This window comes from Oncorhynchus masou, chromosome 23, assembly GCF_036934945.1.
Source record: "Oncorhynchus masou masou isolate Uvic2021 chromosome 23, UVic_Omas_1.1, whole genome shotgun sequence".
NCBI classification, from domain to species: domain Eukaryota; kingdom Metazoa; phylum Chordata; class Actinopteri; order Salmoniformes; family Salmonidae; genus Oncorhynchus; species Oncorhynchus masou.
The window spans coordinates 45,230,351-45,256,718 of NC_088234.1; the positions used below are offsets into that span (position 1 = coordinate 45,230,351).

The 26,368-nt window shown below is 45.3% G+C and overlaps 1 protein-coding gene and 1 pseudogene across 2 annotated transcripts in view; both read right to left on the minus strand.

Moving 5' to 3' along the window:
• Positions 1–26,368, minus strand: part of LOC135510899 (echinoderm microtubule-associated protein-like 4) — a 133,759-nt gene that overhangs the window by 56,426 nt on the left and 50,965 nt on the right. The window contains exon 1 of one of the 2 annotated variants that reach the window (XM_064932212.1): positions 3,417–4,051. The exons of the other annotated variant lie outside the window; for it this stretch is intronic. Coding sequence (XP_064788284.1) covers positions 3,417–3,495 — 79 coding nt within the window. The 5' untranslated portion in view covers positions 3,496–4,051. Of the gene's footprint in view, positions 1–3,416; positions 4,052–26,368 lie in introns of those variants that run through there. 2 annotated transcript variants of the gene reach the window in all.
• On the minus strand, positions 4,921–5,513 carry LOC135509992 (eukaryotic translation initiation factor 5A-1-like; annotated as a pseudogene).

Genomic DNA, 26,368 nt, shown 5'->3' on the forward strand with positions numbered 1-26,368 from the left:
TTAGCCTTAAATAAATAATGAAACATGTTCAATTTGGTATAAATAATGCAAAAACAAAGTGTTGGAGAAGAAAGTAAAAGTGCAATATGTGCCATGTAAGAAAGCTAACGTTTAAATTCCTTGCTCAGAACATGAAAACGTATGAAAGCTGGTGGTTCCATTTAACATGAGTCTTCAACATTCCCAGGTAAGAAGTTTTAGGTTGTAGTTATTATAGGAATTATAGACTATTTCTCTCTATACTATTTGTATTTCATATACCTTTGACTATTGGATGTTCTTATAGGGACTTTAGTATTGCCAGTGTAACAGTATAGCTTCCGTCCCTCTCCTCGCCCCTACCTGGGCTCGAACCAGGTACAAATCAACAACAGCCATACTCGAAGCATCGTTACCCATGCAGAGCAAGGGGAATAACTATTCCACATCTCAGAGCGCGTGATGTTTGAAACGCTATTAGCGCGCACCCCGCTAACTAGCTGGCCATTTCACATCGGTTACACCAGCATAATCTCGGGAGTTGATAGGCTTGAAGTCATAAACAGCGCAATGCTTGAAGCAAAACGAAGAGCTGCTGGCAAAACGCACGAAAGTGCTGTTTGAATGAAGGCTTACGAGCCTGCTGGTGCCTACTATCGCTCAGTCAGACTGCTCTATCAAATCATAGACTTAATTATAACAAAATAAACACACAGATATGGTCGAATCCAGAAACTATCATCTCAAAAACAAGACGTTTATTCTTTCAGTGAATTACAGAACCGTTCCGTATTTTATCTAACGGGTAAGTCTAAATATTCCTGTTACATTGCACAACCTTCAATGTTATGTCATAATTACGTAAAAATCTGTCAAATTAGGCAGCCCAAACTGTTGCATATACACTGACTCTGCGTGCAATGAACACAAGAGAAGTGACACAATTTCACCTGGTTAATATTGCCTGCTAACCTGGATTTCTTTCAGCTAAATATGCAGGTTTAAAAATATATACTTCTGTGTATTGATTTTAAGAAAGGCTTTGACAAAATCTGAAAAGGCATCGACAAAATCTGAAAAGCCGCTCAGCAAGGAAGAAGCCACTGCTCCAAAACCGCCATAAAAAAGCCAGACTACGGTTAGCAACTGCACATGGGGAAGTTAAGGCTTGGTCCCAAATGGCTCTTCCAAAAGGACAATGACCCCAAGCATACTTCCAAAGTTGTGGCAAAATGGCTTAAGGACAACAAAGTCAAGGTATTGGAGTGGCCATCACAAAGCCATGACCTCAATCCTATAGAAAATTTGTGGGCAGAACTGAATAAGTGTGTGCGAGCAAGGAGGCCTACAAACCTACTCAGTTACACCAGCTCTGTCAAGAGGAATGGGCCAAAATTCACCCAACTTATTGTGGGAAGCTTGCGGAAGGCTACCCGAAATGTTTGACCCAAGTTAAACAATTTAAAGGCAATTCTACCAAATACTGTGATGGGGGACAAAAGCTGAAATCAATCATTCTCTCTACTATTATTCTGACATTTCACATTCTTAAAGTAAAGTGGTGATCCTAACTGACCTAAGACAGGGAATTTTTACTCTGATTAAATGTCAGGAATTGTGACAAACTGAGTTTAAATGTATTTGGCTAAGCTGTATGTAAAACTTCCGACTTCAACTGTATATATTCAGTAACATTCAAATGTTTTATAACACCCAATCATTCAAGGGTTTTTCCCTTATTGTCACTATTTTATACATTGTAGAATAATAGCGAAGACATCAAAACTATGAAATAACACATGGAATCATGTAGTAACCAATAAAGTGTTAAACAAATCAAAAAATATATTATATTTGAGATTCTTCAAAGTAGCCACCCTTTGTCTTGTTGACAGCTTTGCACACTTTTCTGGTTACTACATGGTTCCATTTGTTATTTCATAGTGTTGATGTTTTCACTATTATTCTAACAATGTAGAAAATAGTAAAAAAAATAAAGAAAATGGGTAAATGGGTAGGTGTCTGAAATTCTTAATGTAAAAAAAAAAAAATGGATGTAACAAATACAGATTGTGCCTTTAAGTCTATCAAAAGTGTGCAAGTTTGAGCATGTGTCCATTAGGACTATTGATTTTATCAGCATGAATTAGATTGAGCAATAAAAGCCCCGCTTTTATTTCATAGGATGGGATCCGCACTAGGCAGCTGTTGAAGAGCGCATTTTACATTGGCTGTCCACTGGTTTCAAAAACAACGATTGATAGGCAGCTTAAACTTCTTGAATTCAACCATTGGGTTCAAATACACATTTAGATTTGTGAACAGCCATCCACAACAACCACAATCCGCAAATAGCTACATGAGAGAGCAGCAGTGTGATTCACATCAATGCGCTAAGTAGATATCAATAACAACTGATATCCGTAGACTACATCACTGCTGTAATCCTTACTTCCAAGCGTTTATTCAAGTTGGATCATCTTTGGATGCCGACACCATTGGAAGACATAGCTTGGACTGTAGCCTAAAAAAGCCTATTCATTCCTGCTCTTTCACGCGATCCATCAAGCACATTTGGTGTGTCATCATAGTGGTCTCTGACTTGTGGTCAGACTCGCTGAGGTGGAACAAACTTAAACTTGCACCTTTTTTCCAATGCTGATTGAACGCCATTGAGAAAACATCCTTTCTGAATATAAAAGTAATCCTCAAAGTAATTATCTAGTTTTTCAAAAGTATCTAATCTGATTACGATATTTTTTGCTGGTAACGGATTACAGTTACTTCTTTCTTGTAATCCCTTACATGTAATCCGTTACTCCACAACCCCGGACACACTGCTATGATCTATGACACTCCCCTACTTCTCTCCACCTAACTCAGTCACACTCCATCTACAGCCACGTGTTCTAGATGGCTTTACTTCCTCAGACCGGTCCTCAATCAATCAGAAGCAGCCTCACTAGGGTGTGCTCTCTGAATAGATATTGAATGGATTGGAGAAAGGTCATACTGGTCCAAACACAGACAATCGGGGTTGCAGAGAAATCGTATGAATGAGCAGCCAGTCACAGAGACCGGTCAAACAGCCTCACACACAGGGGAACTACAGCGGGTCGTGAAATGGGCTATTCTCTTTCACAGTAATCTACCTACCTACTTCTATAGTTTCACTATGACCCACACAAGCAAAGAAAGTCAAAAGGTATTGTCTGTTAAAACCACTTGTATGCAATTTCTGGTAAACCACACAGATGGTATTGCAGTAGAGAGATTCTGCAGCAAACTCCACTTCTAGTGCATAGCTGGGGGAAACCCCATGGAGAGCACACACACACGCCAATGAACCACATGGAGCTGGAACCCCATTAACCTCCAAACATCTCTCTCTGGAACAGTACTGAAAGCAATTCTACGGTTATAGTACAGTACATTACCGGCACAGTGGTTGTTGAGCAAGGCGTTGGTGGTTGTAGAGTTGCAAGCTGGGGCCACAGACAACAAGCCCTCCTCCATTCTCTTCTTACTGCAGACACACACACACCCGCAGACGGATACACACACCTCTCCCGTGACAAGATCCAGGCAGCTTCCTGCCTTTTTTTTAACTGTCCCGAGAGTGTGTGAGTGAGTACCCTTGCCTCGCTGCTACACGCCTGCTGTGTTTGTGACTGTGTATACGTGTGTGTGTGTGTGTGGTAGACTATTCTTCTCGTCGTCTCAGGCAGTTCTGTTTTTCCTCGCTCTCTCTCTCTCTCTTTTTCTAGAGTCTACTTCATTTCCTTCTTCCTTTCGATCAGGTCTTCCTCGACTGCAGTCAGAAGGATTTCTGGTTGTCTGTGTGCAAACAGACTGCTTTTTAGTCTCCCTCTTACTTCTCTCTCGTTTGTGTCTGCTCTCTCTGGCGTACACTCACACACAGTGCCACTGCTGCACGCTCACACAAAGCCCGGAGCGAATGAGTGAGCGAGAGAGTGAGGCAGGAGGAGGAGATCGAGATTTTTTTTTTTTAACAAAAATCCTTGGCTGGCTCAGGGAGTGGCTAAAGCTGAGCTGCGCTGCTGCTGTTGGCTCACAGAGCTTTAACCCCATGAATGCCGATAGCAATAAGGCTCCTGTGGACATAGAGAGAGAACGCGGAGGAGGAAAGAGGGGGAGAGGAGAGCGCGTAGAGGTGACATTATAGTGCGAAGAGAATAGTTCCTGCTCCACTAACTCATTGGTTTCTGGAGCTGTCTGGGCCCCTCGTTAGGTCTCCAAACATGCCGATGGCGAAGCTGTTAGTCACCAAAAAACGTTATTCATTCACGTCTCCCTCGCCAACAAAAACACATTCATTAGATTTCAGAGACAAAGTCATTATCCTATAAAGACTATACAGTATATTATTATTCTATTTTTTGTTGTTGTTCTGGATTATTATTATTTATATATTTTTACCCTCTTTTTCTCCCCAATTTCGTTGTATCCAATTGTTAGTATCTTGTCTCATCGCTACAACTCCTGTACGGGCTCGGGAGAGATAAAGGTCAAGAGCCACGCATCCTCCAAAACACAACCTAACCAAGCCACACTGCTTCTTAACACAGCGCGCATCCAACCCGGAAGCCAGCTGCACCAATGTGTTGGAGGAAACACCGTGCACCCAATTGTGCGTCGCCCCATGGACCTCCCGGTCGCGGCTGGCTGCAACAGAGCCTGGGCTCGAACCCAGAGTCTCTGATGCAATGCCTTAGACCACTGCGCCACCCGGGACGCCTATAATTAGTATTTTAAACGTTCAGGGAATTTATGTGGTAAGACCAAGACATCTCGAAGGCAAAAATAAACAGAGGAATGAGGAAGAAGTAAAAAAAAAAAGAAAATCATTATTTTCAAAAAGTACTTTTCTTTATTTAGTAGATTATGTAAAACTAAACAATATCTTAGTGATCCAGCAGAATGCCATCCAACACAGTGAACGAGCCGCAATAACGGTGGGGCAGTCCAGCTCAGCATCGGAGAGAGAAACTACAAAAAAGAATAATCAAAACTGATTGAGGTTTTCTGTGAAGGCCGTCGCATATAGAACCAATACACATGCTAGAACCTGATTGTGGGTGGAGTTTGTTGCCTGGGCAGTCAAGCGTTTCTATTTGCCGGTCATTTGCTTAACCGCCACCGCATGCTCCTCCCCCATAGCGGACAGCAGGGAGACCATGATATCCTCAGAGGTGGCAAACCTCTGCTCTATTTCCTTGCCCAGGTCTGAATCACTCGCCATTGTCACTCATGAGGGACATGAACCCATCAGTGATGTTCAACAGCTGGTGGGTGGAGGGACACGAGTCCTCATACTTCTTGTTGGTGAAGATGTCAATGCCCATCGTGTTAAACCTTGGCTTGTCTGTGCTTTCCGGTCTCGGAGGTGGACATTTCCACAATCTTGCAGGGGTGTCCCTTCAGCAGCACAAAGAGGTTCTTTCGCAGGGCAGGAATGGGGGGGTGGAGGCACCAGAATCTCCAGTGGTGAAGTCAAGTTTAGGGTCTGCCATGGTGTGCCAGATTAAGAGCACTTCCAAGAGAAAGAGGAACGGGACTGCGCAAGCGTGACCAACTTTACTCGCCAAGTCCGATTACACAGCCACACGATCTGCCTCACAAATGATGTCACCGCTATCTTAAAGAGACAGCGCACAATTGAATAAAAAAGAGACTGCTTCTTCTACGCAAATGCTGTCGATCAGTGCAATAAAAGAATACGTTCTCCTAGCAGTTGCCATTAAAATAAGTCCTAAATAGAAGGGATTGTTTGTCATCTGTAGCCCCATGAAATCATCTGAAACGCGCTCAACTCAATGCATGCATTGATCTGTATTGTGAAGAGTCCTAGGCTACATTTTGATTTACCCAGTTTATCAATAGAGATGTACCTTTCAAATAAATTATTACCATTGTTGCTGTTGTTTTTTGTAGTTCGTTTGGTAAAAACAAAGTCAAATTGACCGTATGATTGATTCATTAACGCATACATTTCTGTCTCAAAAGAATTGACATAAAAATGTTCAAATGTGATGATATTTAACTCAAAATATGGCCAGCAATTGAACAGAGCAGTAAGGGGAGTCTGTCTGGATCAAGTGACATTCTGGGACTTTAGATGATAGCAAAAAAGAAAAAGTATTGTTTTGGAATCGAGTATCATGATGGTGTCGAGTATCACGATACTAAACCTGGTTATCGAAGTCAGAATTCTCGTATATCGTGACAACACGAATACTTAGGTCAAGGTTATAACGTCACTCTAGAATGACAATGGTCTTCTATGGCTGACCTACAGTGTAGTCTATGGCTATGCTGTGAAAGATATAAATGTTCCTTGTTGAGATGAAATGTAAAAAAAAAATACATCTAACATTTAAAAAAAATACCGTCTAATCTAAACTCCATGATCAGCACCTGGTCTGGTCGAAATTAAACCCACTGTTCCACACATGACTGCAGGATCACAGCCAAAACACTGGGCCTGAGGTGGAGACAGAAAGCACAATGGTAGAAATAAACATTCTGTTAAACACACATTCTCACTAAGATTTTAGCAAAGTTTGGATGGAACAGTGTGCAGCATGTAAGTAGATAGGTATTCTGTTGATGTGCACGAGGCTCTTTAAAGACTGCACATGTGTGCACAGGCTACTCCTGCTGGCTGCATTGCAGACAGTTGAAACTGGACCCTCTGCCCTGTGCTTGTATTATGATTCTTTTTAAACCTGAGGCTCAGAGGGAGAGCAGGTCCCAGCCGATGGCAGGGTGAACCATTTTAATCTCCACTGTTAGAGAAAGGCCGAGAAAGCAAGCAAGCGAGAGAGAACGATCGAGAAAGGGAGCGAGCGAGACAGCAAATTATTTCAAGGCGGGGGGGACGAGGAGAAGCCATTGCCACCATACTGTACATCTACAATGGGCTCTACAATGACTCATGGAATGGACAGTAAAGTCCAGTACGGGTAGCTGAAGCCCAATATGGCGACCAGAGTATGGGCGTGTGGAAAGGAGTGGGTGTGTGGAAAGGAGTGGGCGTGTGGAAAGGAGTGGGCATGTCGTAAGTACTGGGTGTACACAAAGTGGATCAGCTACGTGGGCAGATTTGTTGCCACTCGATATCGTACTACTGCGGTAGCCATGTGGCAAAAAAAGGTATCTTACATCGTTTTATTAGTAGGATAGCAGCCTACACAATAAATAATAATTGTTCACCATGTAGATGTCACCTTGATAATACATAGTCTACTACTCAATGGGGAGGGAATGAATGGCAACAACACCAGGACACAGTGCCCTTTGCTCCCGAAGAACTACTGTCCGGCAACGGCGTGGGAAGTAGCTCCCTAGTAGCTACTTGGGGTGACAGTTGCAGTAAACACTTGCATACAACGCACAAAACATAAATAAACAATCGTCAGTTTTATAACTGAAAAGGTACAATTATTTGTGTAAAACTAACAATGAAATACGACTCAGACTCATCCTCTAGCTTAAAAACAGAAGTCCAAACTCTTGCGGACAGCAGCTCAATGTACGGCAGTTGCATGGTAAGAAATGGAAGGGGAAAAAAACACGGCTCAATCAAAACTGTCTGACATATAGCAGACACTTTCCACACGCCCACTCCTTTCCACACGCCCACTCCTTTCCACACGCCCACTCCTTTCCACACGCCCACTCCTTTCCACACGCCCACTCCTTTCCACACGCCCACTCCTTTCCACAAGCTTTCCACAAGGCCCCCAAAAGTTTGTCAAATCACCGGGAATTCAGCTAGAAATGTGTTTAATTTAGGAAATCTGGTTGCCAAGTATTTCCCCCCAAAAAATAGACATTTGTTCATGTCTCAATGTAATCAAGGTATGAAATGACTGTATTTGAAAATAATAAAAAAAATTGGCTTAGCGGTCAATTTGCAGTGTACAAATTATAATTATTTTACAGCCCCCTTCAGCCATTCGCTCCGAATTACAATCGACCCGCCGCTGAATCTAGTTGCCTACCCCAGGGGTAAGGGTTCACACAAGATGTATGGCGAAAGCAGGTGATAGGAGGAAGGGACCAGTTTCAGCAGTGTGAAAGGTGAGGTAGCCAACTGTGACACTGAAGTTGTCCTCAAAAGGTGCAATGAGCTTTAACAGTTGTCGGTACAAATTACATTAGCACAGTGACAGACAAGTAAACTGTTGTGAGGTCAAAAGCCAAGAACACAGAGTTCTAGGGAGGGGACTTTTTATCTCATACCTAAGCACAGTCAAGACAAGTCAGCCTGTGAGGCCCCTCAAACATGGAACACAACCCCCCCCCCCCCCCCCAAAGAAAAATGAAAATATGTCTTCCTGCTCTCTACTGAAAACCCCTGGCGTGGCACGCGCATTAACTGCCATCCGAAGGGAGATGAAACCTAGTTGTTACACCCTGTGTAGAGAGGAGTTGCAGTGGAGTCACCAAAATAGAGCTAACAGGAAAGAGGAGGGTGGCAGGAAAGCAGACAGGGCCTGACACACACTTAAAACTGAAACGCTGCAATCAGAACACTTACGGTACTCGGCTACTCTCTCAAAACAAAACTCTTCACCATGTTGGAGGCTAAAACAGAGTTCTGAAACAGGGACGTCTTAACGGGTGGTGTCAAAACAGCCTCTTCAGTCCTCAGAGTTAAAGGGAGATTTGGGGATTTTTGGCAATGATGCCTTTCAATCTACTTCAGATAGTCAGATGAAATCGTGGATACAATTTTTATGTCTCTGTGTCCAGAATGAAGGAAGTTCGAGGTAGTTTTGCAAGCCAATGCTAACTAGTGTTAGCACAATTAACAGAAGGCTAAGGGTGTCTGTTAGGGGTCTGGAGAAGTTACAGGAGGAAAGGTGCTATAGCCACAGGGGCATATACAGTGCCTTGCGAAAGTATTCGGCCCCCTTAAACTTTGCAAACTTTTGCCACATTTCAGGCTTCAAACATAATGATATAAAACTGTATTTGTTGTGAAGAATCAACAACAAGTGGGACACAATCATGAAGTGGAACGACATTTATTGGATATTTCAAACTTTTTTAACAAATCAAAAAATGAAAAATTGGGCGTGCAAAATTATTCAGCCCCTTTACTTTCAGTGCAGCAAACTCTCTCCAGAAGTTCAGTGAGGATCTCTGAATGATCCAATGTTGACCTAAATGACTACTGATGATAAATACAATCCACCTGTGTGTAATCAAGTCTCCGTGTAAATGCACCTGCAATGTGATAGTCTCAGAGGTCCGTTAAAAGCGCAGAGAGCATCATGAAGAACAAGGAACACACCAGGCAGGTCCGAGATACTGTTGTGAAGAAGTTTAAAGCCGGATTTGGATACAAAAAGATTTCCCAAGCTTTAAACATCCCAAGGAGCACTGTGCAAGCGATAATATTGAAATGGAAGGAGTATCAGACCACTGCAAATCTACCAAGACCTGGCAGTCCCTCTAAACTTTCAGCTCATACAAGGAGAAGACTGATCAGAGATGCAGCCAAGAGGCCCATGATCACTCTGGATGAACTGCAGAGATCTACAGCTGAGGTGGGAGACTCTGTCCATAGGACAACAATCAGTCGTATATTGCACAAATCTGGCCTTTATGGAAGAGTGGCAAGAAGAAAGCCATTTCTTAAAGATATCCATAAAAAGTGTCATTTAAAATTTGCCACAAGCCACCTGGGAGACATCAAACATGTGGAAGAAGGTGCTCTGGTCAGATGAAACCAAAATTGAACTTTTTGGCAAAATGCAAAACGTTATGTTTGGCGTAAAAGCAACACAGCCCATCACCCTGAACACACCATACCCACTGTCAAACATGGTGGTGGCAGCATCATGGTTTGGGCCTGCTTTTCTTCAGCGGGGACAAGGAAGATGGTTAAAATTGATGGGAAGATGGATGGAGCCAAATACAGGACCATTCTGGAAGTAAACCTGATGGAGTCTGCAAAAGACCTGAGACTGGGACGGAGATTTGTCTTCCAACAAGACAATGATCCAAAACATAAAGCAAAATCTACAATGGAAAATGGTTCAAAAATAAACATATCCAGGTGTTAGAATGGCCAAGTCAAAGTCCAGACCTGAATCCAATCGAGAATCTGTGGAAAGAACTGAAAACTGCTGTTCACAAATGCTCTCCATCCAACCTCACTGAGCTCGAGCTGTTTTGCAAGGAGGAATGGGAAAAAATTTCAGTCTCTCGATGTGCAAAACTGATAGAGACATACCCCAAACGACTTACAGCTGTAATCGCAGCAAAAGGTGGCGCTACAAAGTATTAACTTAAGGGGGCTGAATAATTTTGCACGCCCAATTTTTCAGCTTTTGATTTGTTAAAAAAGTTTGAAATATCCAATAAATGTCGTTCCACTTCATGATTGTGTCCCACGTGTTGTTGATTCTCCACAAAAAAATACAGTTTTATATCTTTATGTTTGAAGCCTGAAATGTGACAAAAGGTCGCAAAGTTCAAGGGGGCCGAATACTTTCGCAAGGCACTGTATATGTACTAGTGACAGATTTTAAATACCTCAAATTAGAATTTGGTTGGGTAAAAACAAGCAACGGCGCTGAAAAACGCTAAACTACACCATCTCTTCCACTTTAAAACCAATTCTTCTAGCATTCTTGTTATTTTCTCTCTCCTGATTCGCCCTCTCTCTCCTCCTCTTTTCTCTCCTGCTCTCCCTCATCGACGCGTCTTAATCTGCCTAATGGTTTTTCCGCCAGGGCAAGTCGGGGCATACCCGGAGGAATAAAATACTATCTGCTAATCTTCCTAGGTAACATTGTGTTACTTAAGAGGAAATCACTGCCAGTGCCAGTCTGATGAGTTACCCAACCTGTGGGCTCTATTCTGGCTCTATGTGGCCCCAGGGAGCGGTGCCAGTTTCACTATCTCCCACCCAGGCTGCATTATAAGAGGACAGAGTGCAGCGCCTTGGTTCAATGAAGTGTCATGGCGCCCTTTCAAGTGACACACTCAAGCGCAGAGGAGGAAGCACCTGGCATGGAGTCACGGCACTGACGCCCATCAACTACCCCATGGATAAGGTACTGTATACTACCATTTATGTGTGAGAGTGAACCTGTTTCTTTTTAAAATTGAAGTCAGCAACCAGTGTTAACACTTGTGCGTGTTTCAGACAGTAATACTGCACAGAAAACAAAGGGGAAATCACATACTAGACAGTGTGAGGAAAAACAGGGGGGAGTGAAGAAAGGCGAGAGAGATGAAAAGAGACACAGAGAGACAGACAGGTGTTGTCTGAGGCAGATACATGGCGGCTCGCTAAGGAAGGAAAGGGGTCAGAGGTTAGGGTCGCAGGAGAGAAGGATGAAGGGAGGAAGAGTGGGAGGAGAGGGGAAGGGGAGGAATGGGTGTTGAAAACCACAGAGCAACGTGTTGGACAGACTGGGACACGTTCTTAGGAGGCCAGCCACATGCTCGGAGCGAACATGTCTGTCTGTCTGCCTGTCTTGCAGGATTCCACATGTTGACAGACAGCAAGCCAAGCATAACAACATTATATAATATACACAGTGTTATACAACCCAACACGACGCAGCATAATATGCTGCAGTACGACACATTAAATGAACGACGCAGCGAAGCAGAGTGACTGCTACCAGGAACGACAATGGAAGGTAATGTAGAGCTAATCAGCATCTTGCCCTCATGACTCTCAGCCTTGGTTAACTAGTGTGCAGCTCCCTTCGGGCACCCAGCCACTCTCTAAATCTGTGTTAACAGAGTTGGCAGAAGGTATATATTGATGTGCGACATCCCAACAGGGTAGAGTATGAAACACGCAGTTTGATGAGCTGTGCGTAAGGGGTTTGTATCTAATGTTGGGGTTATTCGAGGCTCGACAATGCTTGAAATGTGAAATGTGTGTGTGTGTGTGTTTGTAGGAGGTAGACATAGCTGATACTGTTGTGTTATTCTAAGCCCCTGTTCAGTAGTGTTAAAACCAAACTCCATGACCCCCTCTGGTACCCCAGCAGCAGATGGGTGGGTGGGTGGGAGGGGGGTAGTAGGGGCCCTCCTTGCCTCGCCGTGCTATGCCCACCACTCCTGGCCCTTGGCAGCTTCGCCCACATTCCTCACCGCCCTGTTTGCAATTAGACTGGCACTGGACCCTCAGACTGCGGGAGCCATGACGACCTGCCAGCTAACGCAACCACGCACTCATGGTACAACAGAGTACCTACACCCTCAACCACTCAGGATACCTAGCTACTTTAAAAGCTACATTGCATACAGCACACAGCCATGCACTGATGGTACAGAACACCTACTGGAAACCTACACACATCAACAATTGCAACATATGTAAATTGTGGTACACTACTAAGGTCATTTCCACGTAAAGGACCCATGAGCACCAGCATGTGAAGTACATAGGAGTATGTCAAATCTGGTGTCAAATGAAAGATACGAGTCTATATTTTTATATGCATTTTTTAAAATACATTTGCTATCCTAAATATTAGGAATAAGCAAACAGACAGAAAAGGGGTCTTAGAAAAAGTCTGAAACTGTACTTTACTGTATTCTACTGTGGTGTTCTGTACTTTGCCCTCCACCCATCAAATGAAATCAAATGTTATTGGTCACATACACATGGTTAGCAGATGTTAATGTGAGTGCAGCGAAATGCTTGTGCTTCTGTCAGGATTTGGCCAGGGTTGTTCTGGGTTTTGGTCACTAGATGCCCCCATTGTGCTTTTTGACCTTATGTTTTTTCCCTTGTTCCCCATTATTATTTGCACCTGTGCCTCGTTTCCCCTGATTGTATTTAAACCCTTAGTTTCCCTCAGTTCTGTGCTCTGTGTTTGTATGTTAGCACCCAGCCCTAGTGTTCTGTGTATTCTTGTCGATTCCGGTGGATGCTCTTGTGGAATTCTGTTTTTGTTTTTGAGTATCTCTTGAGGCTTTTTTGTGCTATTCCTACCACCTTTTGGATTTGCCATTTTTGTATTGAAGGACTTCTCCTTTTTACTTTATTAAATACACCGTCTTAAGTACTGCTGTGTCTGCCTCATCTTCTGGGTTCTGCTGACTATTCGTGGCTCAGTTGGTTAAGTGACTGTTTCTCACTCCGGAGACCCAGGTTCGTAACCGGGTCCTGACAGAAACACAGAGCCAAAAATGAACCCAGAGGCAGCCAGTTCCCAGGACCTTTTTGCCATGCTGTCCCACCACCAGGAGACTGTCCAACGCCACGAAGCCGCCCTGGTTCAGCAAGAGGCCTTAATGGCTAGACATTCTCATCTTCTGTCGGAGATGCTGACTTCCATTAAGCAAATATCTGATCGTCTTACCCCGGCAACAGTTCCCGTCCCAGTACCTCAGATTCACGTACCCATGGCAGTTAACCCCCTGGCTGAACCTCGTCTTCCACCTCCCCAACGGTTCTCAGGTGATCCAAGTGCTTGTAAAGGGTTTCTCACCCAATGTTCTCTCTCCTTTGAGCTACAACCCTCGTCGTTTCCCACCGACCGGTCTAAGATCGCTTATATCATCACCCTGCTGTCGGAAAAAGCCCTGGCCTGGGCTACTGCTGTGTGGGATGCCCATAGTTCCTGCTGTGCCAGCTACTCTGCCTTTGCTGAGGAATTCAAACGAGTGTTTCAAGGCCCAAGCAGTGGTTCTGACTCAGCCAAACAGCTCCTGACTCTCCACCAAGGTTGGCGCAGCGTGACGGACTATGCCATCCAGTTCCGCACGGTGGCAGCAGCAAGTGGCTGGAACAACGAGGCGCTCACGGTGTGCTTTCTGAAAGGCCTTTCCGACACTATCCAAGATGAACTGGCCACTCGGGAACCACCGGACAATCTCGAGTCCCTGATCAAGTTGGCCTCACGCATTGACCAGCGTCTGAGAGAGAGAGAACTCAACCGTAGACCTCTAGCCCCTATCAGTCCCAGCTCCGAGTCCCCACCTTTATCCTCGCTGGCTCCATCGGAACCCATGCAGATTGGACGCATCTCCCAGGCTGAGAGAGACCGCCGGATGAGGGAGCGACGCTGTCTATATTGCGGCAAACCGGGCCATTTCCGTTCCACGTGTCCCGGGCTCCAGGGAAACGCTCTGTCCCGTACAGACCGGGGGAACTGTAACGGGAAACATAACCTCCTCCCATCCGTCCAACTCCCGTCTGCTCATTCCAGTCACCCTCTCCTGGGACAACCACAAGCTTCACCTTCAAGCCTTGGTAGACTCTGGAGCCGCAGGTAACTTCATGGATGGTGTCTGGGCGAAGGAGAATGGCGTTCCCTCTGAACCTCTAAGTGAACCCATGAGGGTCACTACATTGGATGGAAGCCCTTTGGGATCTGGACTTGTCACTCATGTCACTACCTCCTTGAGACTTTCAGTTTCACAACACCAGGAATTGATGAACTTTCATTTGATCTCCTGTTCCGAGTTCCCTCTCGTCCTTGGATACCCCTGGCTTCACAGCCATAACCCTCACATCGACTGGTCTGTGGGCACTATCAAGCAGTGGGGTCCTACGTGCCAAGCTACTTGTATTTTCCAGAATTCCCGAGTTCTACTCCCGAGTCTTTAGAATCCATCGACCTGACCCGAGTTCCCGAGTGTTACCATGACCTCAAACTGGTGTTTAGCAAACAGAGGGCCACCATGCTACCACCCCATAGACCTTACGATTGCCCCATCGACCTGTTTCCGGGCACTTGCCCCCCCAGGGGTCGGATCTTTTCCCTATCTCCACCCGAACGAGCTGCTATGGATACCTACATCAAGGACGCTCTGGAAGCAGGCCTCATGCATCCATCCACCTCCCCGGCGGGAGCAGGGTTTTTCTTTGTGGCCAAGAAAGACGGTGGATTACGTCCTTGCATCGACTACCGGGGACTCAATGCCATAACCGTCCGTAACCGTTACCCGCTACCCCTTATGGCCACAGCCTTCGAGCTGCTCCAGGAAGCAGTTGTTTTCACTAAGCTTGACCTGCGGAACGCATACCATCTTGTGCGGATCAGACCTGGTGACGAGTGGAAGACCGCTTTCAACACGCCTACTGGTCACTATGAATACTTGGTGATGCCCTTCGGCCTGACCAACGCCCCAGCGGTGTTCCAAGCGCTCATAAACGATGTGCTTAGGGATATGCTTAACATATTTGTGTTCGTTTACTTGGATGACATCCTCATCTTTTCGAGCTCCCTTCAAGAACACACTAAGCATGTCAGACAAGTACTCAAACGCCTCCTGGACAGCCATCTGTACGTTAAGCCGGAAAAATGTGAATTCCATTCATCCCGAGTACAATTCCTGGGATTTGTAGTGGAACCCGGTCGAGTCCAAATGGACCCCAGGAAGGTAGGGGCGGTAGCGGATTGGCCCACCCCCAAATCCGTTAAGGAAGTTCAGCGTTTCCTGGGCTTCACAAACTTTTACCGCAAGTTCATCAAGAACTTCAGCTTGGTGGCAGCCCCTCTCTCAGCTTTAACCAAGGGTGGCAATGCAAGGTTTTTGTGGGGAAGAGAAGCTGAGACGGCCTTCCAAGGACTCAAGCAGCGCGTTCTCTCTGCTCCCATCCTGATACTACCGACTACGGATGAACCATTCTTGGTGCAGGAAGACGCATTAGAGGTCGGTGTTGGAGCTGTCCTGTCCCAGAGGGGTGAAGACAAGAAGCTTCATCCGTGCGCTTTCTTCTCACACCGGCTTACCCCGACTGAGAGGAACTACGATGTGGGGGATCGTGAACTCCTAGCGGTTAAGATGGCATTGAAGGAATGGAGACACTGGCTCGAGGGGGCTTCTCACCTGTTTCAAGTGCTTACGGACCACAAAAATCTGGAGTATATCCAGCAGGCGAAGCGGTTGAACTCTAGACAAGCTAGATGGTCTCTTTTCTTCAATCGATTCCAGTTTATCCTCACCTATCGGCCCGGGTCGAAGAATCTCAAACCGGATGCCCTGTCCCGAGTCTACGCTCCTGCCATTCGAGATGACACGGACATGCCTGTCCTTCCTGCTGCTAAGATTGTGGCTCCGATCTCGTGGCAAGTTGAGGATACCGTGAGACGTGCTCAAGCTAGCGAACCGGACCCAAAAGGAGGTCCTGCCAATCGGTTGTTTGTCCCCAAGGCAGTGAGGACTCAGGTCCTTCTGTGGGGGCACTCCTCTCGCCTCACCTGTCATCCGGGCGTAGGTCGCACCTTGGAGTTCATCCAGCGTAAGTTCTGGTGGCCTACCATAAGAGAAGACGTTGCCACTTTCGTCAATGCCTGTCCCGTGTGCTGCCAGGGCAAATCTTCTCACCTCCGCCCTCAAGGACTCCTTCACCCTTTACCTGTTCCCCACAGACCCTGGTCCCATATCTCATTGGACTTTATTACTGGACTTCCTCCATCCCATGGCAATACTACTATCCTAGTCATAATCGACAGGTTTTCAAAGGCGGCCAGGTTCGTCCCTCTGACTAAGTTACCTTCTGCCAAGGAAACGGCTGAGTTGGTAATTAATCATGTGTTCCGAGTCTTCGGCATTCCTCAAGATATGGTTTCTGACAGAGGTCCCCAGTTCGCCTCAAGGTTTTGGAAGGCCTTCTGCCAACTCATGGGGGCTTCTGCCAGTCTATCTTCAGGGTCCCATCCGGAGTCCAACGGCCAAACAGAGAGGATGAATCAAGAGCTGGAAACCACCCTCCGATGTATGACTCGTGACAACCCGTCCACATGGTCATCCTTTATTGTTTGGGCCGAATACGCGCACAACACCTTGCGCTCCTCTTCCACTGGTATGTCTCCGCACGAGTGTCAGTTTGGCTATGCTCCTCCATTGTTCCCGGACCAGGAGGCAGAAGTCAGAGTGCCTTCAGCCTTGAAGTTCGTCAGACGCTGTCGGCTTATGTGGAGGAAGACCCGTCTTAATCTTATGCGTTCCTCACAGAGGTACCAACAACAAGCCAACAGACGTCGCCGTCCCGGGCCTACCCTGCGCCCCGGCCAGAGAGTCTGGCTCTCCACAAGAGACTTACCTCTACGGGTGGAGTCTCGCAAGCTGTCCCAAAAATACATCGGTCCCTTCAAGGTTGCCAGGAGAGTTAACCCAGTTTCTTATCGCCTACACTTACCCAGATCCCTTAAGATTAATCCCACATTTCACATTTCATTGTTAAAACCTGTTGTTTTTTCTCCCCTTGTCCCGGCAGACAGACCTTCCCCTCCGCCTCGTGTCATTGGAGGCCAGCCGGCTTATACCGTCCATCGGATACTGGATTCCCGCCGGGTGCAGCGGTCCTGGCAGTATCTGGTGGACTGGGAAGGCTACGGTCCCGAGGAGCGCTCCTGGGTTCCTGCCAAAGACATCCTGGACCCTGACCTCATTCGTCAGTTCAGGGCCCTCCACCCTGAGAGAGCTGGTAGGAACGTCAGGAGCCGTTCCTAGGGGGGATTCTGTCAGGATTTGGCCAGGGTTGTTCCGGGTTTTGGTCACTAGATGCCCCCATTGTGCTTTTTGACCTTATGTTTTTTCCCTTGTTCCCCATTATTATTTGCACCTGTGCCTCGTTTCCCCTGATTGTATTTAAACCCTTAGTTTCCCTCAGTTCTGTGCTCTGTGTTTGTATGTTAGCACCCAGCCCTAGTGTTCTGTGTATTCTTGTCGATTCCGGTGAATGCTCTTGTGGAATTCTGTTTTTGTTTTTGAGTATCTCTTGAGGCTTTTTTGTGCTATTCCTACCACCTTTTGGATTTGCCATTTTTGTATTGAAGGACTTCTCCTTTTTACTTTATTAAATACACCGTCTTAAGTACTGCTGTGTCTGCCTCATCTTCTGGGTTCTGCTGACTATTCGTGGCTCAGTTGGTTAAGTGACTGTTTCTCACTCCGGAGACCCAGGTTCGTAACCGGGTCCTGACAGCTTCTAGTTCTGACCGTGCAGTAATATCTAGCAAGTAATCTAACAATTTCACAACTACCTTAGACATAAGTGTAAAGGAATGAATAAGAATATGTACATATAAATATATGGAGAGCGATGGCCGAACAGCATAGGCAAGATGCAGTAGATGGTATAGAGTACAGTATATCCATATGAGATGAGTAATGTAGGGTATGTAAACATTGTATAAAGTGGAATTGTTTAAAGTGACTAATGACACATTTATTACACCCAATTTTGTTGCTTGAGATTTGAGTCAGTATGTTGGCAGCAGCCACTCAATTTTAGTGATGGCTGTTTAACAGTCTGATGGCCTTCAGATAGAAACTGTTTATCAGTCTGTTGCGCCTTCTTAAACACGCTCTCTGTGTGGGTGGACCATTTCAATTTGTCCGTGATGTATACACTGAGGAACTTAAAACTTTCCACATTCGCCACTACTGTCCCGTCGATGTGGATAGCGGGGTGCTCCCTCTGCTATTTCCTGAAGTCCACGATCATCTCCTTTGTTTTGTTCATGTTGAGTGTGAGGTTATTTTCCTGACACCACACTCCAAGGGCCCTCACCTCCTCCCTGTAGGCAGACTCATCGTTGTTGGTAATCAAGCCTACCACTGTAGTGTCATCTGCAAACTTGATGACTGAGTTGGAGATGTGCATGGCCATGATGTCATGGGTGAACAGGGAGTACAGGAGAGAGCTGAGAACACACCCTTGTGGGTCCCCAGTATTTAGGATCAGTGGGGTGGAGATGTTGTTTCCTACCATCACCACCTGGGGGCGGCCCATCAGAAGGTCCAGGACCCAGTTGCAGGGTCTCACGGCGAAGTTTGGAGGGTACTATGGTGTTAAATGTTGAGACCCAGGGTCTCGAGCAGTGTGATTAATGGCGATTGGGGCGGTAAGCAAATTGGAGTGGGTCTAGGGTGTCAGGTAGGGTGGAGGTGACATGATCCTTGACTAGTCTCTCAAACCACTTCATGAAGGAAGTGAGTACTACGGGGTGATAGTTGTTTAGCTCAGTTACCTTAGCTTTCTTGGGAACAGGAACAATGATGGCCCTCTTGAAGCATGTGGTAACAGCAGACTTGGATAGGGATTGATTGAATATGTCCGTAAACACACCAGCCAGCTGGTCTGCACATGCTCTGAGGACGCGGCTAGGGATGCCGTCTGTGCCGGCAGCCTGGCGAGGGTTAACATGTTTAAATGTTTTACTCACGTTGGCTGCGGTAAAGGAGAGCCCGCAGGTTTTGGTAGGGGGCCATGTCAGTGGTGCTGTACTGTCCTCAAAGCGAGCAAAGAAGTTGTTTAGTTTGTCTGGCAGCAAGACGTCGGTGTCAGCGACGGGGCTGGTTTTCTTTTTTAATCTGGGATTGACTGTAGACCCTGTCACATAGTCTCGTGTTTAAACCATTGAATTGCGACTCTACTTTGTCTCTATACTGACACGTAGCTTGTTTGATTGCCTTGTGGAGGGAAAGGTGGGCGAGGGAGGGCTTTGTATGCGTCGTGGAAGTTAGAGGAGCAACAATCCAGATTTTTGCCAGCCCGGGTCACACATTCGATATACTGCTAAAATTTATGGAGCCTTGTTTTCAGATTAGCCTTGTGAAAATCTCCAGCTACATTAAATGCAGCCTCAGGATATGTGGTTTCCAGTTTTACATAGAGTCCAATTAAGTTCTTTCAGGGCAGTCGAGGTGTCTGCTCGGGGGGGATATACACAGCTGAGATTATAATCGAAGAGAATTCTCTTGGTAGATAATACGGTCGTCATTTGATGGTAAGGAATTCTAGGTCAGGTGAACAAAAAGAACTTGAGTTCCTGTATGTTGTTATGATCACACCACGACTCTTTAATTATAAGGCATACACCCCCGCCCTTCTTCTTACCAGAGAGATGTCTGTTTCTGTCGGGGCGATGCGTGAAGAAACCGGGTGGCTGTACCTACTCTGATAAGGTATCCCAAGTGAGCCATGTTTCCGTGAAACAGAGAATGTTACAATCTCTGATGTGTCTCTGGAAGGCAAACCTTGCTTGAATTTCATCTACCTTGTTGTCAAGAGACTGGACATTGGTGTGTAGTATACTCAAGAGCGGTGAGCGTTGTCCCCGTCTATGGAGCCTGACCAGAAGACCATTCCGTCTGCCCCTTCTGCGGTGCCGTTGTTTTGGGTCGCCTCCTGGGATCCGATCCATTGTCCTGGGTGGTGGTCCAAACAGAGGATCCGCGGGAAAGTTGTATTCCTGGTCATAATGTTGGTAAGTTGACGTTGCTCGTATATCCAATAGTTCTCCCTGCTGTATGTAATAAGACTTAAGATTTCCTGGGGTAACAGTATAAGAAATAATACATAAAAAACAAAATACTGCATAGTTTCCTAAGAACGTGAAGCGGGGCGACCATCTCTGTCGGCGCCATCCTGAAGCAAGTGAAACATAAGAATAAACATCTATGATTGGTTCAGGCCAAAAATCAACATACAGTTGAAGTCACAAGGTTACATACACTTAGGTTGGAGTCATTAAAACTTGTTTTTCAACCACTCCACAAATGTATTGTTAACAAACTAGAGTTTTGGCAAGTCCGTTAGGACATCTACTTTGTGCATGACACAAGTAATTTTTCCAACAATTATTTACAGACAGATTATTTTACTTATAATTCACTGTATTAAAATTCCAGTGGGTCAGAAGTTTACATACACTATGCTGACTGTGCCTTGAAACTGCTTGGAAAATTCCATAAAATGATGTCATTGCTTTAGAAGCTTCTGCTAGGCTAACTGACATCATGTGAGTCAATAGGTGGTGTACCTGTGGATGTATTTAGAAGCCTACATTCCAAAGAAATCAGCCAAGACCTCAGAACAAAATTGTAAACCTCCACAAGTCTGGTTCATCCTTGGGAGCAATATCCAAACTGAAGGTACCACGTTCATCTGAACAAACAATAGTACCCAAGTATAATCACCATGGGACCACGCAGCTGTCATACCGCTCAGGAAGGAGACGAGCTCCGTCTCCTAGAGTTGAAGGTACTGTGGTGCAAAAGGTGCAAATAAATCCCAGAACAAGAGCAAAGGACCTTGTGAAGATGCTGGAGGAAACAGGTATGAAAGATATCTATGTCCACAGTAAAACGAGTCCTATATCGACATAACCTGAACCCTTCAGCAAGGAAGAAGCCACTGCTCCAAAACCACCATAAAAATGCCAGACTACGGTTTGCAATTGCACATGGGGACAAAGATCATACCTTTTGGAGAAATGTCCTCTGGTCTGATGAAACAAAAATAGAACTGTTGGCCATAATGACCATTGTTATGTTTGGAGGAAAAAGGGGGATGCTTGCAAGCTGAAGAATACCATCCCAACCGTGAAGCACGGGGGTGGCAGCATCATGTTGTGGGGGTCCTTTGCTGCAGGAGGGGCTGGTGCAATTCACAAAATAGAGAAAGGAAAGTAAAAAACAATTTAGTTTACGAATTGAACTTTAATTAAATGAGTTGACTTTTCACATGGGACGATTTCACTGAACAACAAAAGAAAGGTCATATCTATTGACCCCCAATGATCCATGGCATCTCTATAAAATGATAGTCTAGAAACTAAAGCTTTGGTTGTCTTCCTCTCAGGCTTCCACATCTTCTCCCTGAACTTCTTCAATGTCCACCTCTTGAACATCGGACTCTGAGGTCTCATCTTCACTGTCACTTTCCAACCATGTTGAGGAAGACTCGTTGGCAGGCTCAAAAAGCCACAAATTTGCCTGGATGGACACCAATTTTTCAACCCTTGTATTGGTCAGCCTGTTGCATGCTATGGTGTGTGTGTTCCCAAACAAGGACCAGTTGTGCTCTGAAGCGGCTGATGTTGGTGGGATTTGGATGGTGATGGAGGCAACAGGGGAACGAGCCTCAGATCCACAAAGTCCCTTCCACCAGGTGGCTGATGAGATATGTTGGCACGACTGCCATATTGCATCTCCGTCCCAAAGCCCTTGCTTTGAAGTGTACTTCGCCAGACTGGCAAGAACCTTGCCCTCATCCAGACCAAGGTGGCGAGACACGGTAGTGATGACACCATAAGCCTTGTTGATCTCTGCACCAGACAGGATGCTCTTGCCAACATACTTACGGTCCAACATGTACACTGTGGCATGTATGGGCATCAGGCAGAAGTCTTCACGCTTTTTGATGTATTTCAGAACTGCATTTTTCTCTGCTTGAAGCAACAGTGAAGTGGACAGTGCAGTACAGATTTCTTCTCTGACATCAGACAGGGTGGCATTGTCTCCTTCAATACATGCAATGGCTACTGCTATAGGTTTCAGGAGTTTCAGGCTGCTTACCACTCTCTCCCAAAATACATCATTCAGGAGGATCCTCTTGATGGGGCTGTCCATATTGGCAGACTGTGATATGGCCATTTCTTGGAGAGACTCCTTCCCCCCCAGGAGACTGTCAAACATGATGACAACACCACCCCAACAATTGTTGCTGGGCAGCTTCAATGTGGTGCTCTTATTCTTCTCACTTTGCTTGGGGAGGTAGATTGCTGCTATAACTAAATTACCCTTCACATACCTAACAATTTCCTTGGCTCTCTTGTAGAGTGCATCCATTGTTTTCAGTGCCATGATGTTCTTGAGGAGCAGATTCAAGGCATGAGCAGCACCGCCATTGGGTGTGAGGTGAGGGTAGGACTCCTCCCCTTTAGAACAAGCAGCCTTTCGTGTTCTGGACCACCTTCTGTGGTCCAAGTGTAACCGATATGAAATGGCTAGCTAGTTAGCGGTGGTGCGCACTAATAGCGTTTCAATCGGTGACGTCACTTGCTCTGAGACCTTGAAGTAGTGGTTCCCCTTGCTCTGCAAGGGCCGCGGCTTTTGTGGAGCGATGGGTAACGATGCTTCGAGGGTGACTGTTGTTGATGTGTGCAGAGGGTCCCTGGTTCGCACCCGGGTATGGGCGAGGGGACGGTCTAAAGTCATACTGTTACACAAGGTCATTGATGACTGCCTTCAGCTCATCTGCAATGTAGAGGCCGGTGTTTCTGTTGTCCCTTGTATCTGTGCTCTTGTAGAATACTGGTTGAGGGGTGGAGATGATATAGTTAATTATTCCTTGCCCACGAACTTTCGACCACTCATCCGAGATGATTGCAATACAGTCTGCTTTCTCTATGATTTGCTTGACCTTCACTTGACCTCTGTTGAACGCTGCATCCAGAAAATTAGTAGATAAAGCATGTCTGGTTGGAGGGGTGTATGCTGGGCAAAGAACATTCAGAAATCTCTTCCAATACACATTGCCTGTGAGCATCAGAGGTGTACCAGTTGCATACACAGCTTGAGCAAGACATTCATCAGCATTTCTCTGACTACATTCCTTCATTGTGTCAAAAAACTTCGGATTCCAGGAGGACCATGAGCTGTTGCTATCGATAAGGTGTCGGATTCATAATTTTCACCTCGAATAGAAGTAGAGGGACTTTTGTAAGAGGTTGCTTGTTGTGAGCGCTGACGGAAATGTATGCACTTGGCAAGAAAGAGGATTCTGCATCTTTGTTGCATTCTTCACATATGTTTTAGCACAGTATTTGCAAATGTACACACATTTTCCTTCTACATTAGCTGCAGTGAAATGTCTCCACACATCAGAGAGTGCCAGTGGCATTTTCTTGTAAAGATTAGATTTTTTTTGGGGGGGGGACCCCAAATACAATTCCATGTACAGAGAAACCCCCCTTAATTTTTTCCAACTAGAAATTTGATGACTTTTTCTAGATTGACCCCAACATTAGAAAAAGTGAATCATCGCCTTTGTTCATATTTCCATGAAAGCTGTATACGACAAGGGTACAAAGATTGTTTTAGGGTCATTTTTGACTCGGCAATTAAACCAAAACAAAAATCACACACACAATTGTGTGCTACTGATGGAACTCAAAACGAAAACGTTCTTGTGCATGTGCAGCATCTCCCCTCCACGACTCAAGTTCACAGACAAAATAAACAACATTTCAGACAAAATAAACATTTCTTCAAAGCATTGTTTACTAATGGGGAATGCAGTCTGAGGCTATAAAAGGTGCTGCAGATGACAGTCCCCCCAGTTCTCTCTTTGCTGAAGCCATGACTGCACGTTTCAGTGCCCAACAGGTTGTTGATCAGATTTTTTCAGTGTCCAGGAGGAACAAGAGAACAATGATTTAGAATAGAAGGTATCTGAAGAAGAAGATGGGGAAGAATACAACCCAGAGCACGGTGCATCATCTTCAGATGAAGCCCGGAGAAGTACCAGGGGATGCGGGTTGTGCTTGATGTGACAGACGGACTGACGGGGCACCTTTCTTCCCCTCTTATGAACTCAACCAGCAGCTCCTGGAGAGGAAAATCACCATGGTTGGCACAGTTAAAAAGAACAAACCTGAGCTCTCCCTGTACTCCTCACAACAAGGGGGAGAGAGGCCTCAAAGTTTGCCTTCACCCCCACCACCACTCCCAAAGAGGAACAAGAATGTGGTCCTCCTGAGCACACTGCACAAAACGGCTGAGATCAGTGATCGTGAGGACAGGAAGCCAGCCATCATCCTGGACTACAACCACAACAAAGGAGGCGTACACAACCTGGGCAAGGTGATTGGAAATTACAGCTGCAGGAGGATGACTGCCTGCTGGACCCTGGTCATCTTCCATAACATCATTGATGTCTCCTCATAAAATGCCTTCGTGAAATGGAACAAGATCAATCCTACATGGATGCCTGATAAGCGAAACAAGAGGAGGATGTTCTTGGAGCAGCTGGGAAAGGCAAAGAAGGGAGAACCTCCCCTGCACAGCAGCGCTTGTGAAAGCTGTTCAAGAGGTTAAATCTTGTCCTGATCTTGCCTGCCCCAGGCTGCAGCAGGCAAGAGGAGGAGATTAGAGGTTGACCGATTAAATCGACATGGCCTATTAATTAGGGCCGATTGCAAGTTTTCATAACTATCAGTAATCTGCATTTTTGGACGCCAATTATGGCCGATTACATTGCAATCCATGAGGAGGCTGCATGGTAGGCTGACCACCTGCTACGCGAGTGCAGCAAGGAGCCAGGGTAAGTTGCTAGCTAGCATTAAACTTATCTTAGAAAAAACAATCAATCTTAACATAATCACTGGTTAACTACACATGGTTGATGATATTACCAGTTTAACTAGCTTGTCCTGCGTTGATTATAATCAATGCGGTGCCTGTTAATTTGATGGGGTGATGATTTAACAAAAGCGCATTCGCGAAAAAAGCACAATCGTTGCACCAATGTACCTAACCATTATCATCAATGTCTTTCTTACAATCAATACACAGAAGTATATTTTTTGAAACCAGCATATTTAGTTCAAAGAAATTCATTTTAGCAGGCAATATTAACTAGGGAAATTGTGTCACCTCTCTTGCGTTCAGTGCAAGCAGAGTCAGGGTATAGTTTGGGCCGCCTAGCTTGTTGCGAACTGTGTGAAGACCATTTCTTCCAAACAAAGACTGTAATTAAATTGCCAGAATTTTACATAATTATGACATAACATTGAAGGTTGTGCAATGTAACAGCATTATTTAGACTTTGGGTTGCCACCCGTTTGATAAAATACGGAACGGTTCCATATTTCACTGAAAGATTAAACGTTTTCTTTTCAAAATGATATGTTAAAACCCGGAAACTATTAATGACCTAAGGTTTGTACTTCTGTTTATTTATTATAATTAAGTCTATGATTTGATATTTGATAGAGCAGTCTGAGCGGTGGTAGGCAGCAGCAGGCTCGTAAGCATTCATTCAAACAGCACTTTCCTGCGTTTGCCAGCAGCTCTTCACAATGCTTGAAGCACAGCGCTGTTTATGACATCAAGCCTATCAACTCCTGAGATTAGGCTGGAAATATTGTACCTATAAGAGCATCCAATAGTCAAAGGTAAATTAAATACAAATGGCATAGAGAGAAATAGTCATATTCCTATAATAACTACAACCTAAAACATCTTAACTGGGAATATTGAAGACTCATGTTAAAAGGAACCACCAGCTTTCATATGTTCTTGTAAGGGTTTTCCTATGGTGAAGGAGAAGCGGACCAAAATGCAGCGTGGTGGTTATTCATGATCTTTAATAAAGGAACTAGACATGAAATAACTAACAAAACAATAAATGACCGCAAACCTAAACAGTCCTATCTGATGCAAACAGAGACAGGAACAATCACCCACAAACACACAGTGAAACCCAGGCTACCTAAATATGGTTCCCAATCAGAGACAATGACTAACACCTGCCTCTGATTGAGAACCATATCAGGCCAGACATAGAAATAGACAAACAAGACATCCAACATAGAATGCCCACTCAGATCACACCCTGACCAACCAAAACAGAAAC